This window comes from Bos indicus, chromosome 3 (genome assembly GCF_029378745.1).
Source record: "Bos indicus isolate NIAB-ARS_2022 breed Sahiwal x Tharparkar chromosome 3, NIAB-ARS_B.indTharparkar_mat_pri_1.0, whole genome shotgun sequence".
NCBI classification, from domain to species: Eukaryota; Metazoa; Chordata; class Mammalia; order Artiodactyla; family Bovidae; genus Bos; species Bos indicus.
In genome coordinates, this window is record NC_091762.1 from 67618979 (window position 1) to 67635013 (window position 16035).

The 16035-nt window shown below is 41.7% G+C and overlaps 1 protein-coding gene across 3 annotated transcripts in view; it reads right to left on the reverse strand.

Annotated features, from left to right (window-relative positions):
- Positions 1-6080, reverse strand: part of AK5 (adenylate kinase 5) — a 255871-nt gene extending 249791 nt beyond the window's left edge. The window contains exons 1-2 of one of the 3 annotated variants that reach the window (XM_070786293.1): positions 5629-6080; positions 325-511 (exon numbers count right to left, since the gene is read on the reverse strand). In XM_070786293.1, the coding sequence (XP_070642394.1) occupies positions 325-511; positions 5629-5688 (247 nt within the window). In that variant the 5' untranslated portion in view covers positions 5689-6080. The remainder of the gene's footprint in view (positions 1-324; positions 512-5628) is intronic. The other 2 variants (XM_019957245.2, XM_019957244.2) reach the window with 2 other exon arrangements.
- Positions 6081-16035: the final 9955 nt, after the last annotated feature.

Below are 16035 nucleotides of genomic sequence, written 5' to 3' on the forward strand. Positions count from 1 at the left end.
CATCTACTCATTTATTTGGAAAAGTCTTATTGCAATTTTAAGAAAAATTCAGTTTGCTAATACAATTCATTTTACAAAATAATGAAGTCAGTAAAAAATTTCATTAAGCTTTTAGTGAAGTACTGGACAACAGTATGTAATTGTGTTTGTCTTATCATAGAGGAGATTAGAATTAGTAGCAGAGAGAAATTAGTCATGTTTCAGGACCAAATATCCTTTCAGGCATTTGAAAACCTATTAAATTAAATCACTGCCTACAGTTTATATGTTATGTTTTAAAGAATATTGCTATAAATATAAACTATTATTCTACATATACATTACCATTTCTTAGGAAGGATCTCCGTGACTGTCCTCCATTGAGTGGAGGTAAAGTCTTCTTCTCCTGGCTTACAAATGTATCCCATTTCACCTTGTCACATCCCCCTAATTCCTTTACTTTCTGTAAACAACTTTCCAAGTACTCTACTGGGTCTTCAGGCTTTGAACACATCAGTCCATTCAAAAGGCTCTGAAATATAACAACAAAATATGTCCACATAAAATATGTTTTTAAACCACCTTTGTCAAAATAGTGTATATCCCATCTTTAAATTCTGGGTTGTTTGGATTCTTTGCATTTTTTTTAAATAAACAATTTGAGTTGAAATTATGCTCTTATTGAGTAATTAAAACAACCCCTTAAATTCTTGACTAGTTAGTTTTCAGCTCAGCATTCTCTGTTCTTTAAACAACTAAGGCCAAAATACAAAACCAAAAACAATGCAGGCCAACTGCATTGTTTACAATGGAAGAACTCTATCAATATGAGATTAAGTACAGTGTGTAAAAATGCCCCAGTCATGATTGATTTCATTCCTACCCATCCTTAAAGTCTCCAAGCCTCAGTTGCAGAGGGTGATTTATGGATTGAAACACCTGGAACATTTTAAATGTTGATGGTTTTAACATCAACATTAACCATCATAATCATCAGAAAGTCCCCACTGAGCCCTCGGGTTGGCTTGCAGACCCCTTCTTTGGTGTTCATTGTACCCAGAAAAACTCTTACCTGTCATTCATACTAAAACCATCAGTTTATGTTTTGGTCTTCTCTTCTAACCTATAAAATCTTCAACAATACAGTGTGGGTCTTATTTATTTCTCAATATCCAACCTCTGACACTTTTCCTTGCACATGACAGGTACATCCTGGACTGTTCTCTAATCAGAAAAAAAATTCACTCAAAACATAAAGACTGACTCCAGAAAATCTATTTGATATATAATAAATCACTACAATGTGATATTTCAATATGTAATTGAAATTACAGAAGAAAGCCTGGTGTCTGATATGTCACAAGTATTAATTTCTATAAGTGCTACAAATTTGGAAATGCTCATTCCTGGGAGCTGAACTGATGTGAAAAATGTTTTCTTTTGGAGTATATTATGGAAAGCATTGAGGATTATTATCATTGTTATTAATAAACAAAACGTACACTCTTCGAAAGGCTAACAGCTTTTCTAAATACAGCACTTTATTTTCAAATTATTCTTGTGCAAGTTGCTCAAAATAGTAGGCAGTTTCTACCAGGTACATTAGTCCTCCGAAACCCTAAATAATATGGGTTAGAATGTTCAATCTGAGGGGTTCAACTGCAGAGGGAGTGGAAAAAACTAACCTGGGCATTCACATCCATACACACACACACACACACATACACACACATTGCGTTTAACTCCTCACATTCCTCCTACATTAACATAGCTAACTCCGTGACAGGACTTACTACATCTACAGGATGTAGATCTTACTGTATATCTGTGCGCTTTAGCTTACTTAATGCACTTTCAGTCCTATGTGGCATTATTATCCCCATTCATAGACTAGGAAATCAGGGTTCAGAGATGTTAGTGAATTGACCTAGGTTACTCAGCTAGAAACTCGTAGGCCTAGGATTCCAACTCAATGGTTTTGATTTCCTATATTCCTCTCTCTACAGCTTGCAAAAACATATATTCGATAAAAAGAAAGTGCCAGAAAATCTGTGCCCCATAGGTAATCCAACTGCAATTTGAGTCATTCAAGATTGAAAGTGAAAGTGAAAGTCACTCAGTCATATCCGACTCTTTGCGACCCCATGGACTATACAGTCCATGGAATTCTCCAGGCCAGAATACTGGAGTGGGTAGCCTATCCCTTCTTCAGGGGATCTTCACAACCCAGGGATCAAACCCAGGTCTCCTGCATTGCAGGCAGATTCTTTACCAACTGAGATTAGATCTTTAATTTTTTTTTATCCCTTAGTTCAGTCCCTCAGTCATGTCTGACTCTTTGCAGTCCCATGAACTGCAACATGCCAGGTCCCACTGTCCATCACCAGCTCCTGGAGCTTGCTCAAACTCATGGCCATTGAGTCAGTGATGCCATCCAACCATCTTATCCTCTGTTATCCCCTTCTCCTCCTGCCCTCAATCTTTCCCAGTATCAGAGTCTTTCCCAATGAGTCAGTTTTTTGCATCAGGTGGCCAAGTTGGAGTTTCAGCTTAAGCATCAGTCCTTCCAATGAATATTCAGGACTGATTTCCTTTAGGATTGACTGGTTTGATCTCCTTGTAGTCCAAGGAACTCTCAAGAGTCGCCTCCAATACCACAGTTCAAAAGCATCAATTCTTTGGTGCTCAGCTTTCTTTATAGTCTAACTCTCACATTCATAAATGACTACTGGAAAAACCATAGCTTTGACTAGATGGACCTTTGTCAGCAAAGTAATGTCTCTGCTTTTTAATATGCTGTCTAGGTTGGTCATAGTTTTTCTTCCAAGGAGCAAGAGTCTTTTAATTTCATGGCTGCAGTCACTATCTGCAGTGATTCTGGAGCCCAAAAAAGATAAAGTCAATCACTGTTTCCATTGTTTCCTCATCTATCAGCCATGAAGTGATGGGACCGGATGCCATGATCCTAATTTTTTGAATGTTGAGTTTTAAGCCAACATTGAGTTTTTATCCCTTTTATTGCCCTAAAATGAGCGAACATACTCAATGAAGAATTGTTTGCTGGAAAATATATGTTTCCACTCTCTCTAACCGAATCTAACTCCAAAAGGGGTTCAGATATCAGAAGCAAGAATGAGGTCCACTCCTTCATAGATAATTTAAATCTTTTCTTCTAATAGTCACCATCAGGGATCCAAAACAACCAGCAGCTATTTTTTTACTCAGTCTATTTGAGTTACTCTGAGAACTTGAGTAATCTATTTTGACTTTCCCCAGTATTCAAATGGATTGCCAAATCTCTGCTGTAAGGTATGACACAAGATCAGTATACATACCATAAAGTTAACTAGAGTTAAGATTTCATGACAAAATTAGGGAAAAGTGAGTTTTGCCTTAAACATTTAATCTAGAAATGGAAACACATCCCAAACTTGAACTTATCCTTTTAGCTCATGTGACATCTCATGTCAGAAAGAAATCTGAAATGTCAGTAAGATACAGATTGTTGCTTGACAATATGCAGATTCAATAATCATTCACTTGGTCTACAGCGGTGTCTAGTATCTACAACTGTGTCCAATGTTTTGGGTTTGATAGATATTTAATTGAAACTTTGTATACCTAGAAACTTTATATAGGTACCCGTATGGCATTTTTGAAGGATAAAATCCAGTTTGGAAACTTAAAGCATTTGGTTTTGCTATCTACATTCATCACATGGAGAACTGCCAAGTTTTACTTTTCTCTTGTGCTATGAACAGCACAGATTCTTCTTACAGGAAGGATGGAGCTTTTGGAGGTCACCAGCAGTCTCCTTCCATCTTTGCATTGCCTGGGATTGCATTTAAGTACTCTATAATTCTGTATTTCACCTAAGCAAGTTGACTTCCTGTTCTGGCTGTGTACTACTTTGTAACCTCCCATTCATATGCAGAAAAGCCAAGGAAAAGCATAGCACCTGAACAAAAGCACCTGCCATCGCTTATTTGCATAAACAGTGTAGATTTTCATGCACAAATGATCAAAATTCTCTGCGGTTACCAAGGGGAAAAACAGTACCCACATTTATAAAGAAAATAGGAGTACTATTTAAGTGGCACTTTGCAATCAGGTGACCCTCCTGCAGATGCTTCTAATTACTCTTTTAGGAATGACACTGATTTCAGTAGTAGTATTTATGGACAAAACCCTTCAGCTCTTCATCTCCATGTTTACTTTTTGAAAATAGAAACAAAGAAAAATTCTTAACAAGAATCCTACAAACCCTCAAGACCTATCCTTATGCAACATCTCCTGATTATTTTCAAATATTAGTGACACATTTGCTAGACTTTAGTTTCACATACTAGGCTTGTGCTTAGTGGGTGATTTACCTGGATATCTTATTTTCAGATAGACCTGAAATCGGTGGCTTAAGAGTTGAGTTAAAAAAGAAGATCTGTAATTATGGAGGTCCATTTAAAGACAATTTGGGAAAACAGAGACAAAATTATTTTCCCAAGTAGTGTTATAAAATTCCTTTTAGCAGAACAACCCCGCTCAAATAGGAGAAAGAGCGATGCACTTCTAGTTTACTACATTAGTCCATAGTCTATCATCTTTCAGAAATGGGGGACCCGGTTTCAGGACTCGCTCTATGAAGCCTGGCTTGCTTCCATTTTTTTTTTTTTTTTCCCTTACCCTAAGTAAAAACACAGGATTAAGGAATGTTTTAAAATTCAAATACAGAGAGAAGGAAAGGAAGCAAAACAACTCGGGAGGTTGGCTGTCATTTAGAACTAACCAAGGTTCTAGTTCATCCTCCAGCCTCCTCTGCCACATTCTCAAAGTGTCCCCCATCCCCCGGGGGCCCTGGTGCAGATGATGCTGTTCTGCGGTGGGAAGAAGACAGAGCAACAGGAGTCACGCACGCCTCGACACTCCCTCTTGGACTGGCTTTCTCTAGGTGGGTTGGTTAAGGCGGGCGAAAGCTATGGGCTGGGGAGGTGAGGAAGAAGAACCATCTCTTCCAAGACGACGGGAAAACGTGCTCTGCAGTTCATTCACCGACAGCGCAGAGCAGCGTTGGGTGACTGCCACCCGGGAGGTAGCGCTGCCTTTGATGGGTTTGGATTTGTTTTTTTGCATCTTCATCCCTCTCCTCCAAGCTATCCCTTGTCCGGGCCCCTTTCATCCTCACTTCCCAGTCAACGCGGGGGTCCCGACCCTCGGCGCGCGGAGGGACTGGGACTCTAGACCCCTCGGTTCGGAGTCCTTGCTCGTTGCTAGGCGCCAGGGTACCCACCTGGCCTGATCCTCGCCCCCGGAGTGCGCGGCCGGCCGCTGCCAGCAGCCCACCCTGGGAGTCCACATCGGAGGGATGCGCGGGGGGCAGCCTGCTTTCAGAACCAGTTTGAAGACTGAAACTTGATTTTCGAGATGGGGGCTTCTGAGCCCAGCCACCCGACAAGAGCCGAGCCATCCAAGGACCCAGCAATCCGCCAGAAAGGCAGCTAACCCCGGGCAAGCAGGCTAGCAAGCTTCTGCAAGCGCCCTCACTTGCATGCCCCTCGTCTTCAACGTGGGACGGGGCGCGGCTTCCTCACCCAGAACCTTGGGGATGCCTTGCCCCGATCTCCCCGTCCGTCTCTGCCAGACCTAGCCCCCTACCTCGAAAAGCTGAGGGATTTCTCTCCGGGCCAGATACTCCTTGGCTTCGTTGGTGTTCATGGCTGCTTCGCGCGTGCCTTGGGGAGCAGACGGTAGACTCCGGGGCTGCGGCGACCTGGGCCGGGGCCAGCGGTGTCAGTGCCGAGCACCGTGCAGCCCTCGCTTTCACGCGCAAACACTCACACGCTCGGCCCTGCCAGCCCAGGCCGGGCTCCCCTCCGCCTCTCCGTGGGGACTGTGGTCTCAGCGCTCCCGCCGCCCGCGCCTCTGTGCTTGTCCCCGAGCCCGAGCTGCGGGCTCGGCGCCGCGGCTTCCCAGGTTCCGGGCTGCGCGGCCGCCAGGGGAGAGGCGGAGAGAGCGGAGGAGGGAGGACCGTGCAGCGGACGCCAGGCAGCAGCCCGCCCGCCTCTCCGGCTCCACACGCGGTGCTCTGCACCTCCCGAGCCCCGTCTGCGGCGGCGGCAGCGGCCAGTTACGCTGCGGGGCGGGGGGTGCGGGGTAGGGTGGGTACGGGTGCGCGCGGGGGGCTCGCAGTCACACCCCTCTGTGTCACACTGCCACCCCGGCACCGTGCTTCCCTGCGCGCCGCCCCCGGCACGCGGCCACCTGGGATCAGGTGGCCAAAGGAGCAGAGTCCGTGTCTGTAGGAACCTGCCACCCTTTCCCTTCTACACACACACACACACACACACACACACACACACACACACACAAACACGAGTTACTCCTGAATGCCCAAGAAACTCCCAGGAAGAAACCTAATTGCCACAGCATTTACGGTTTATTTCTAAAGTTACCGATCCTTCATAGGGAGCTGGGAGTTGAGGAGTTCAAGGGAACTGATGGTGTGGACGCCGTCCCCCTTAAGATAGTCCTACCCTTCAGGAAAGTTTTACCAGCTAGTCTCCAGTTTTGCCCTGTTAGTGTTACGAATCCTTACTGCTACTGCTAAGTCACTTCAGTCGTGTCCGACTCTGAGCGACCCCATAGACGGCAGCCCACCAGGCTCCTCCGTCCATAGGATCCTCCAGGCAAGGGTACTGGAGTGGGGTGCCATTGCCTTCTCATAAACGAAGGATTAGTAAGTAATCAACTAGTAATTACGTCTGTAGAGAGAAATAGGAAGGTGGAGAAGTGGGTGGTGGTGGAGAGTCGGAGATTGCTTCAGTTGGAAACGTGCTTAGTAGGTGGATGGGCGCCACCATTAATTTGATGGGAGGAATGTGTGGGTTGGTGAACCACAGGCCATTGGAGCACCTTGGGGTGGGTATGGGTGGATGTGATAAAACAGCGTTTACTGGTCAAGCATCTTCTGTTACAAACCATTATCAAGGTGCACCATCCTCCTCCCATCTCCCATGGGAACTCATTTCCCCCATTACGATGTTATTTCGTTGCCTGCTTGGAAGATGGTCCCTGTCACTCTGGGAACATGACCTCTAGCTCTGTGCAAGGCCTGACATGTGGGAAGGCTTGTCAGAGGAAAGAAGGCTCTGAGAGGAATTGCCATCTGGGGTTGGGCCAGGGAGAGAGAGGACACCACAACTGCTTCCAGAAATCTTGTCTGGATGTCCATTTCAAGTTCATCTTTGCAGATCTTTTCTTGGTTCTATTTCTGGTTACAGTAAAAACTGCTTCTCATGCCTTCTCTATAGTGGCAGTTTTGTTTTACCCCACGGAGGGAGCTCAAGAATTAATTGAGTTTTATAAAGTAAACGAAGTTTTCTGAGGACTTATGAAACCATGTGTCTTATGGTAGCCTTAAATGAGGCAGGTGTTCCATAGAAATTGGTTTCTGCTCTCAGAATATGCCACATCATTTATAGTCCAGCTACTGACGTTCTCTACCTTGTTTAAGAGCAGATTATGGAAGTTGTGAAGCATTGTCTGTTCCCTGTGCAACAGTGCTTGGTAAGTACCAGAGTCCACGACACGAAAGCTTAGCTTACATTATGAGCAGGCACAGCTGAGATGAAGCAGCTTAGACTGAAGAGGTCACTTTCTGCAGGACCTTTCAAGTCACGCTTTATGGGTAAGAACACAGCTCACATCTACTCTCCTAGGAAGGAATGGATCCTGAGTGGATATGTGATTCTAAATGCACTTTAGTGTAGTCAGGCAAGGATGACAACTTGCTTGTATAAAAAGAGTGAATAAGAAAGACTGCATTGTACTGAATATTCTAAATAGCCTGAAAAACACAGTAACTGGAGAGAGATATGAGGAATTTCCAGGTAGCCTTATGCACTGACAATCAGGGCTTTTTAGTATGTTCCAGATGTATGATAAAAGCAAGATATTCATAATTTCTTTTGCAAAAGGAGTTGTAGCCTGTTAGGGAAGGGCTGTATGGGGGAACTATAATGCTTAAAAGCCAGGCTGATGGTTTGGAAGAGAGGAAATAGGACAAGGAACAACAAATACATTCTTGCCATGGAAAAGCTGGCTCATCACTTCCTGATATGTGTGTATATATCTGCTGCTGCTGCTAAGTCGCTTCAGTCGTGTCCGACTCTGTGCGACCCCATAGACGGCGGCCTACCAGGCTCCCCCGTCCCTGGGATTCTCCAAGCAAGAACACTGGAGTGGGTTGCCATTGCCTTCTCCAATGCATGAAAGGGAAAAGTGAAAGTGAAGTCGCTCAGTCATGTCCGACTCTTCGCGACCCCATGGTCTGCAGCCTACCAGGCTCCTCTGTCCATGGGATTTTCCAGGCAAGAGTACTGGAGTGGGGTGCCATTGCCTTCTCCAGTATATATATCTACATGTATATATATATATGGTAGGTATATAATGGGTTCATGGCCCTTTGCCATTTGTTTACTTGGGGATATATTCTTGCATGCTTCAACAAATCAGGATGCTTACTGCAGTGTCTCCAGGCAGAATCTCTTCTCTCCCATGTTGTGCTAGGAGAGTGTGCTGGGTTATAAAGCAGGGAATAAGGCAGACACAGTTCCTGCTATTTGAGCTTCCCCGGTAGCTCAGCTGGTAAAGAATCTGCCTGCAATGCAGGAGACCCCAGTTCGATTCCTGGGTTGGGAATATCCCCTGGAGAAGGGATAGGCTACCCTCTCTAGTATTCTGGCTTGGAGAATTCCATGGACTGTACAGTCCTTGGGGTCATAAAGAGTTGGACATGACTGAGCGACTTTCACTTTCGAGGAATTCCTATTCTCCTGGGGAGTGTATGTAAGAAGTGCAGATGGACAGTAAGCAAATAAGAATGCATAAACAACATCAGATACTGATACATGAAGGGCAGATAAACAACTAATACCTGTCTCACCAAAGACATAAGTGAGAACATATCAGATGTTGATAAATGTAATGATGAAAATCAAATATGCTTAACTGTTGATTTGAAGCAAGAAGGTGGAGTTCAAATTGTTTGCTGGAAGCAGCAGAAGAAGTGGGAATAGCAATAGCCTTTGAGGTGATAACTAGAACTTTCCAAAGGTCCAGACATTCTTGAGGAGGATCCTCTTGGTGGGACTGCTTCTCTGGCTCACTGCTGACACACAGGCTGTATCTCAGCAAAGGACTGAACCTTGATCTGTCCCCATGAAGCATCTGTCTAAGAGTAGAGCCCATTGGCTCCATCCACACAAAGACGACTCAAGGGCCCTATGCCCAGGACAGCACTTCCCAACCCCCACAGAGATGGCTGGAGCTCCATGCTTAAATTCTCATATATTCATAACAGATATTTATTCCATCTATAATTTAAATGGGGCCAGTTTAACTGCAGAAAATTTTTACCAATAAAGCATCAAATATTTCTCATGCTGTAGTTCCTCACTCCAGGAGAGGAACCTGAAAGGATCCTCCATAAGCACTTGGTTTAGTTGACAGTAATGATGTGATGACAAATTTGACCATAAGACAAAGTAAAAATTTGTTGAGTGTTCTGAGTCAGACATTGTGATAAGCACTTTGTAAAGTATAATTTATTGTTGTGTTCAGTCACTAAGCTGTGTTTGACTGTAATCCCATAGACTGCAGCAAGCCCAAGCTCCTCTGTCTTCCACTATCTCCCAGAGTTTGCTGAAATACATGTCCATTGAGTCAGTGATGCTATCTAGCCATCTCATCCTCAACCGCTCTCTTCTCCCTTTGTCTTCAGTCTTTCCCAGCATCAGGGTCTTTTATAATGAGCTGGCTCTTCACATCAGGTGGCCAAGTTTTGGAGCTTCAGCATCAGTCTTTCCAATGAATATTCAGGGTTGATTTCCTTTAGGATGGACTGGTTTGATTGCCTTGCTGTCCAAGGGACTCTCAAAAATCTTCTCCAGCACTACAATTTGAAAGCATCAATTCTTCAGCACTTACCCATCTTTATGGTCCAACTTTCACATCTATACATGACTACTGGAAAAACCATAGCTTTGGCTATATAGAGCTTTGTTGGTAAAGTCATGTCTCAACTTTTTAATACATTGTCTAGGTTTGTCATAGCTTTCCTTCCAAGGAGCAAGTGTCTTTTAATTTCATGGCTATAGTCCCTGTCCACAATGATTTTGGAGCCCAAGGAAATAAATCTGCCACTCTTGCTACTTTTTACCTTTCTACTTGCCATGAAGTATATACAAAGTATGTTACATATGCCATATTTGGTTCTTAAATCAACCTCTGAGATATGTATTATTTTCATTATATAAATGAAATAACAGATATTCAGAGGGCCTAATCCCCAGGTTATACTAGTAGTTACCATGAGTCCAACTGCAAATCCCTATGCATCCTCACCCCTTTGAACATCATTATATCATGCCTTTCAAGGTGACAAAGGCCCTGCACGTGTGGGTGCTCAGTCGCTTCAGTCGTGTCTGACTCTTTGTGACCCTGTGCACTGTAGCCTGCCAGGCTCCTCTGTTTATGGGATTTTCCAGGCAAGGATGCTGGAGTGGGTTGCCAGTACAAAGGCCTGCAACCATTTTTTATTTTGTACCTCTCAGTATTCATTGAGAGTCCTTCCATTCTTCTGTTCTTATTCCCTTCCTTCCATTCTTTTCTCAGCAGATATTATTTTATGTTTGAGGGGAAACTTGTATAATGACAAGTTTAACTCTATAGATTTTTCTAATTGCTCAAGATCCTTTTCTATTTGAAAGATTTTTCATGGTTCAGAGGTTGAACTCAACATTCCTATTTACTGAAATCATGAATGTTGAATTTCTCTCATTTTGTACAACCTTCCCCCCCAGTATCTCTCTCCTAATTATTTTATTTCCCTCACTAATTGACAACCCACTGGGCCATTTGTATTTTCAGAGCCATTTATAAATACAGAAAAATTGTCTATATTGTGAATATAGAAAAAAAATCTAAATATACGAGATGTCCCACATTGTGTAATTGGCCTGATAAATATGCCACTTATTTACATGTTTTTTAAGAAAATCTTTCTGCGGCTTTTACTTTTTTGCAAATATGGAATGCACATATTTGGAATCTGGGGTAAATGCAAACTAAAATAATGGTGTGTAGCACAATTCTTCAGCCAAAGAGGAATTTCCCTATGCTTGGTTTCTTTTCTCCGCACTGGTTGAGTAGCTGAGCCAGACACTTGGATTCTGGATCTCAAAGATCTCTAGGAATTCTCCCATTATTGGAGGTTAGAGATAAGAGACTGAAACTTCCCCTACAACATCTGAAAGTGTTAGGAAAATTTCCAAGTATGTATTTTGTACACTAAGAACAGGAAAATCCTATATACTTATCTGTCTATTCATTAGTTAATACATTCATTGATCAAACAATTATGCAATAACTTTGTGTGTTCCAGACCTGTGTTTAGACTTGGGAATATAAACAGCAAGACTCAAGAGGTTCACTGCATGGTAGGAAGAGATGGGCTTGTAATATCTGAGTACATGTACAGGTAAATGTAATATGTTTTAATAATATGATAGAAGTAGGTATGTGGAGGTAGGCTGTTATGGTGGGGACTCAAAGGTTCATGACTTATAAAATTATGTATATGTTTTTTAAAAAAAGCACTTGGAAAGTTTAAAAGTAATCGGAACTCACATTCACTACTAGGGGAATGTAAACTTGCAGAACCACTTCAGAAAACTGGGAATACCTGTTAAAGCTGATACATTTTTGTATTTACCAAAAGAATTTTCACAGAAGCACTATTCTAAATAACCCCTAAACTAGAAGCTACTCCAATATTCACCAACAGTAGAACACATAAATTGTGTTAGATTCACAAAAGCAACAAGGATAAACAGTCTACAACTATATGGAAACAGCATGGATGAACCTCACAGACATAATATTGGTTAAACACCAGGCACAAAAAGATACAAGCTGGATGATTGCATTTATACAGTGTTCTAAAAACAGGCAGAAGAGCCTATGCTGTTAGAAATCAGGTCAGTGGCTAACCACAGGGGAATGAAGAGACCGAACTCAAGGATTGGGAGGATATGGTTCATGTTCTGCTCCTTGATTTGGGTACAGATTACATGGGTGTGCTCATCTTGTGAAAATGCATTCAGCTGTGCAAATAGAACTTGTGCTTCTCTGTATGTATATCACACTTCAATAAAGATATATGTTGAAAATTGAAAGGTGGTGTAGTATGGGGTTCAAACCCAAGACCATCTCATTTTAAATCCCATGCTGGCCTAACAGTTCCATGTGAATTTATCATTTAATAAATAGATCAGAAGTGAATTTGCAATCCATCACCCTTAGCCTGTGCTTTATTAATGCACTTAAAGTCAAACTGTGGCTATCAACACGGTGTCATTTGTAAGTAATAATTTATTTACAGCTTAGACTCTCACTATGAGATTTTGAGCTTTTCATCAGCTTTTCAACATCAGAGACCATGTTCTAGAAATCTTTATTTTCCCAGTGCTTTGGACAATGCCTGGCCTAAAATAGATACACATGAATGCAGGAATGAATTATCTATAGCTGTATGTATAGAATGCTTAGGACTCAAAGAAATTTAAAAAGATAGCCTAGCAGGAAAAGTAAACTTTCTAATATTTTTTGAAACAAATAAGCTTGGAACCTTTTAAAATTATACCATCATGACTTGAAAGGGTTAATATCATTTGTAGGGATTCTTGATTTACCACATGGGAGTTTAGATATTATGAAAATCTAGTTCAAGCAATGTCTTCATAATGTCTAGAAATGTAATGGCTTATAAATACATAATTAGGATACACAAATTAGAATAAAAGTAGTGTTTTATGATAATTCATACAGGCAAATATTTCTTGAGTTCTTAGTATGTGTAGGCACTGCTGTGCTACTTGGCACATAGGCCAATAAAACACATGCATGGGACATGTATCTAAAAGGGGGAAACATTAAAATACATATGTCAAAAATCATAAGTATATTATAGATTGTTAGAACACGATAGATACCATGGGCAAAAAAAAGCAGAGGAGAGTAAGGAGGGCCAGAGGTCAGTTACAATTTAAAATTTATACAATTTTTAAAGGTTACTTTCCATTTACAGTTATTATAAAATATTGGCTGTATTCCTCATGTTGTGCTATATCCAGCAATTTATATTTCCCAATCCCCTACCCTTATATTGCCCCTCCCCTGTAACCATCAGTTTGTTCTCTATATTTGTGAGTCTGCCTCTTTTATGGTATAGTCACTAGTTGGTGTATTTTTTAGATTCCACATATAACTGATGTCATATAGAAAAGCCTGGCAGACTACAGCCCATGAGGTTGCAAGAGTTAGACACGGCTGAGCACGCACACACTTACACACATATTGATTTACAATGTTGTGTCAGTTTTAGGTGTACACATATCTATTCTTTTTCAGATTCTTTTCCCATACAGGTTGTAGAACATTGAGTAGAATTCCCTGTGCTGTACAGTAGGTCCTTGTAGATTATTTTACATATTGTGTGCTATGTCGCTTCAGTTGTGTCCGACTCTTTGCAACCCTAGGGGCTGTAGCCCACCAGGCTCCTCTGTCCATGCGAGTCTCCAGACAAGAATACTGGAGTGGGTTGCCTCGCCCTCCTCCAGATCTTCCAGCCCAGGGACTGAACCAGCACCTCTTATATCTCCTGCATTGGTAGGCGAATTCTTTACCGCTAGTGCCAGCTTGTAGTGTGTTTATGTCAATCCCAACCTCCTAATTTATCCCTTCCCTCGCACCTTCCCCCTTTGGTAACTGTAAGTTTATTTTCTGCCTGACTTTCATTTTAAAAGGCACATCTGTTTGCTACTCTAGGGAATAGGGCAGAAGGCAAAGGTAGGAGCAGGGAGAACAGCTGGGAGGCTATGTGATTCAGATAAGAAACGAAGTCAGTACAGGCAACGAGAGCTGGTTAGATTCTAGGTATATTTTGGAGATAGAACAAGCAGAATCTTTGAACAGATTGCATGTGGCGTATGAGACAAAGAGAAAACATCCAGGATGACTTCATGTTTTTTGGCCTGGGGTTAGTCGGAGACTGTTAGCTAATTGGCTGCAGTAGCTTGCTAACTTAGAAAAGCAGATGCATGGAAGGGAATTTTGACTTGCTCTGAAGGGGGCCTGGCACATGGTGAGTTCCGTCTGCTATCTAGTGACCACATTTCTCTTTCATCCACAACCTTTGGCTTACATGCAGCCATCTGAGCTCATGTTAGGTTGAGGTGCATGTGGTATCAAATCAGCTTCTTGTGCAAGTTGTCGTTGTTCAGTCGCTCAGTCATGTCCGGCTTGCTGCGACCCCATGGACTGCAGCACACCGGGCTTCCCTGTGTGCTTCCTTCACTATCTCCCAGAGTTTGCTCAAATTCATGTCTGTTGAGTCAGTGATGCTCTCTAACCATCTCATCTTTGTGCAAGCAGAAGAGATTTCCACTTATTTCAGGAACATACTTGGAACTTTACGTTTTAGAATTTCAGTGTCTATTCATCAGCATGACTATTTTACCTGCTGCTGCTGCTGCTGCTAAGTCGCTTCAGTCATGTCTGATTCTGTGTGACCCCATAGACAGCAGCCCACCAGGCTCCCCCATCCCTGGGATTCTCCAGGCAAGAACACTGGCAAATCTGTAATCCATCAAATTTTCACCAGTTAACCTAACTGTGCTACGATAAATAAGGAAACAACTTGAACTCCAAGCTGCCTCTAAATTAAAATTCTATAGCTAAAATACATAGAGAAGCATATTTCATTTTGATTTAAATAAATATTCTGACAGAAGCTTTGAAGTAAAAGCTTTTTTGAATCTCATAGATGCCCCAGAGAAAAACAAATTTATGACATCAGTATTTTTTTGTTTTCACAGAATGCAAATAACATATTTGTGTTTTTATTATTCTTTTTTATCATTATGGAAAAATGGCAATTTTGTGAGCCTAGAGGCCTAAAATTTCTAAGTCACACATTTGTGTCAGAACAAGTATGCCTTTCTAAATGTGTACATTGCTTATTTTTGTGTTTTGCTATGTATCTTATGAACAGTCTATTAGTAATACATACATTAATTAGCTTAGGATGAGTAAGATATAATCTTTCCATCCAAGGAGAAATGTGTTGTTTCTCAAGAGTCATAAGGCATTCATGTTGGTGTGCTAGAAATTTTAAACACTTACAGAATTTACCATCTGCTACTGTTTTTTTAAAACCTTTTTCATTTAGCCACACGTTCTCTATTAACTGTTCTTCTATAATAAATTAATTAGCACTCACACTGTTTTTCTAATTAGGTGAAATCAGAAAACTGAAGATCTTGTACCGATTACATGGGCAGTGATTACAGAAATCTTTTCCCCAAATAAGTCAACATTTTAGATTGTGCAAAGGAAAACTAATACTGAAGCATTTCTCTAATCATGCCACTCTCTTGTGCAAACATTTTAATGGCTACCATTTTCTGCACTGTTCAATACAATACAATAGCCACATAAGACTATTCAAATGTAACACATTATTCAATAATAATTTTAAAATAATAAAATTAAAACTTCAGTCTCTCAGATGACCTAGCCATATTTAGTGTGAAATAGTCTTGTATGGCTAGTGGTCACCATGTTGGGTGGAATTAGACATAAATATAGATATAGGAGGGGGTTTCTCTGATGGCTTAGTTGTAAAGAATCTGCCCGCATGTAGGGGATGTGGATTTGATCTCTGGGTGGGAAAGATCCCTGGAGAAGGAAATGGCAACCCACTCCAGTATTCTTGCCTAGGAAATCCCATGGACAGAGGAGCCTGGGGGGCTGCAGTCCATGAGGTCGCAAAAAGAGTTGGACACAACTTCCAACTAAACAACAACATAGATATAGATACAGATACAGAACATTTCTGTCATCACAAGAAATTCTATTGGAAGTGCTTGTGTAGGGAATGACTTGCGATTTTTTAGCATGGAATTCCAAGCCCTCTATAATTTCATTCCAGTTTACCTTACT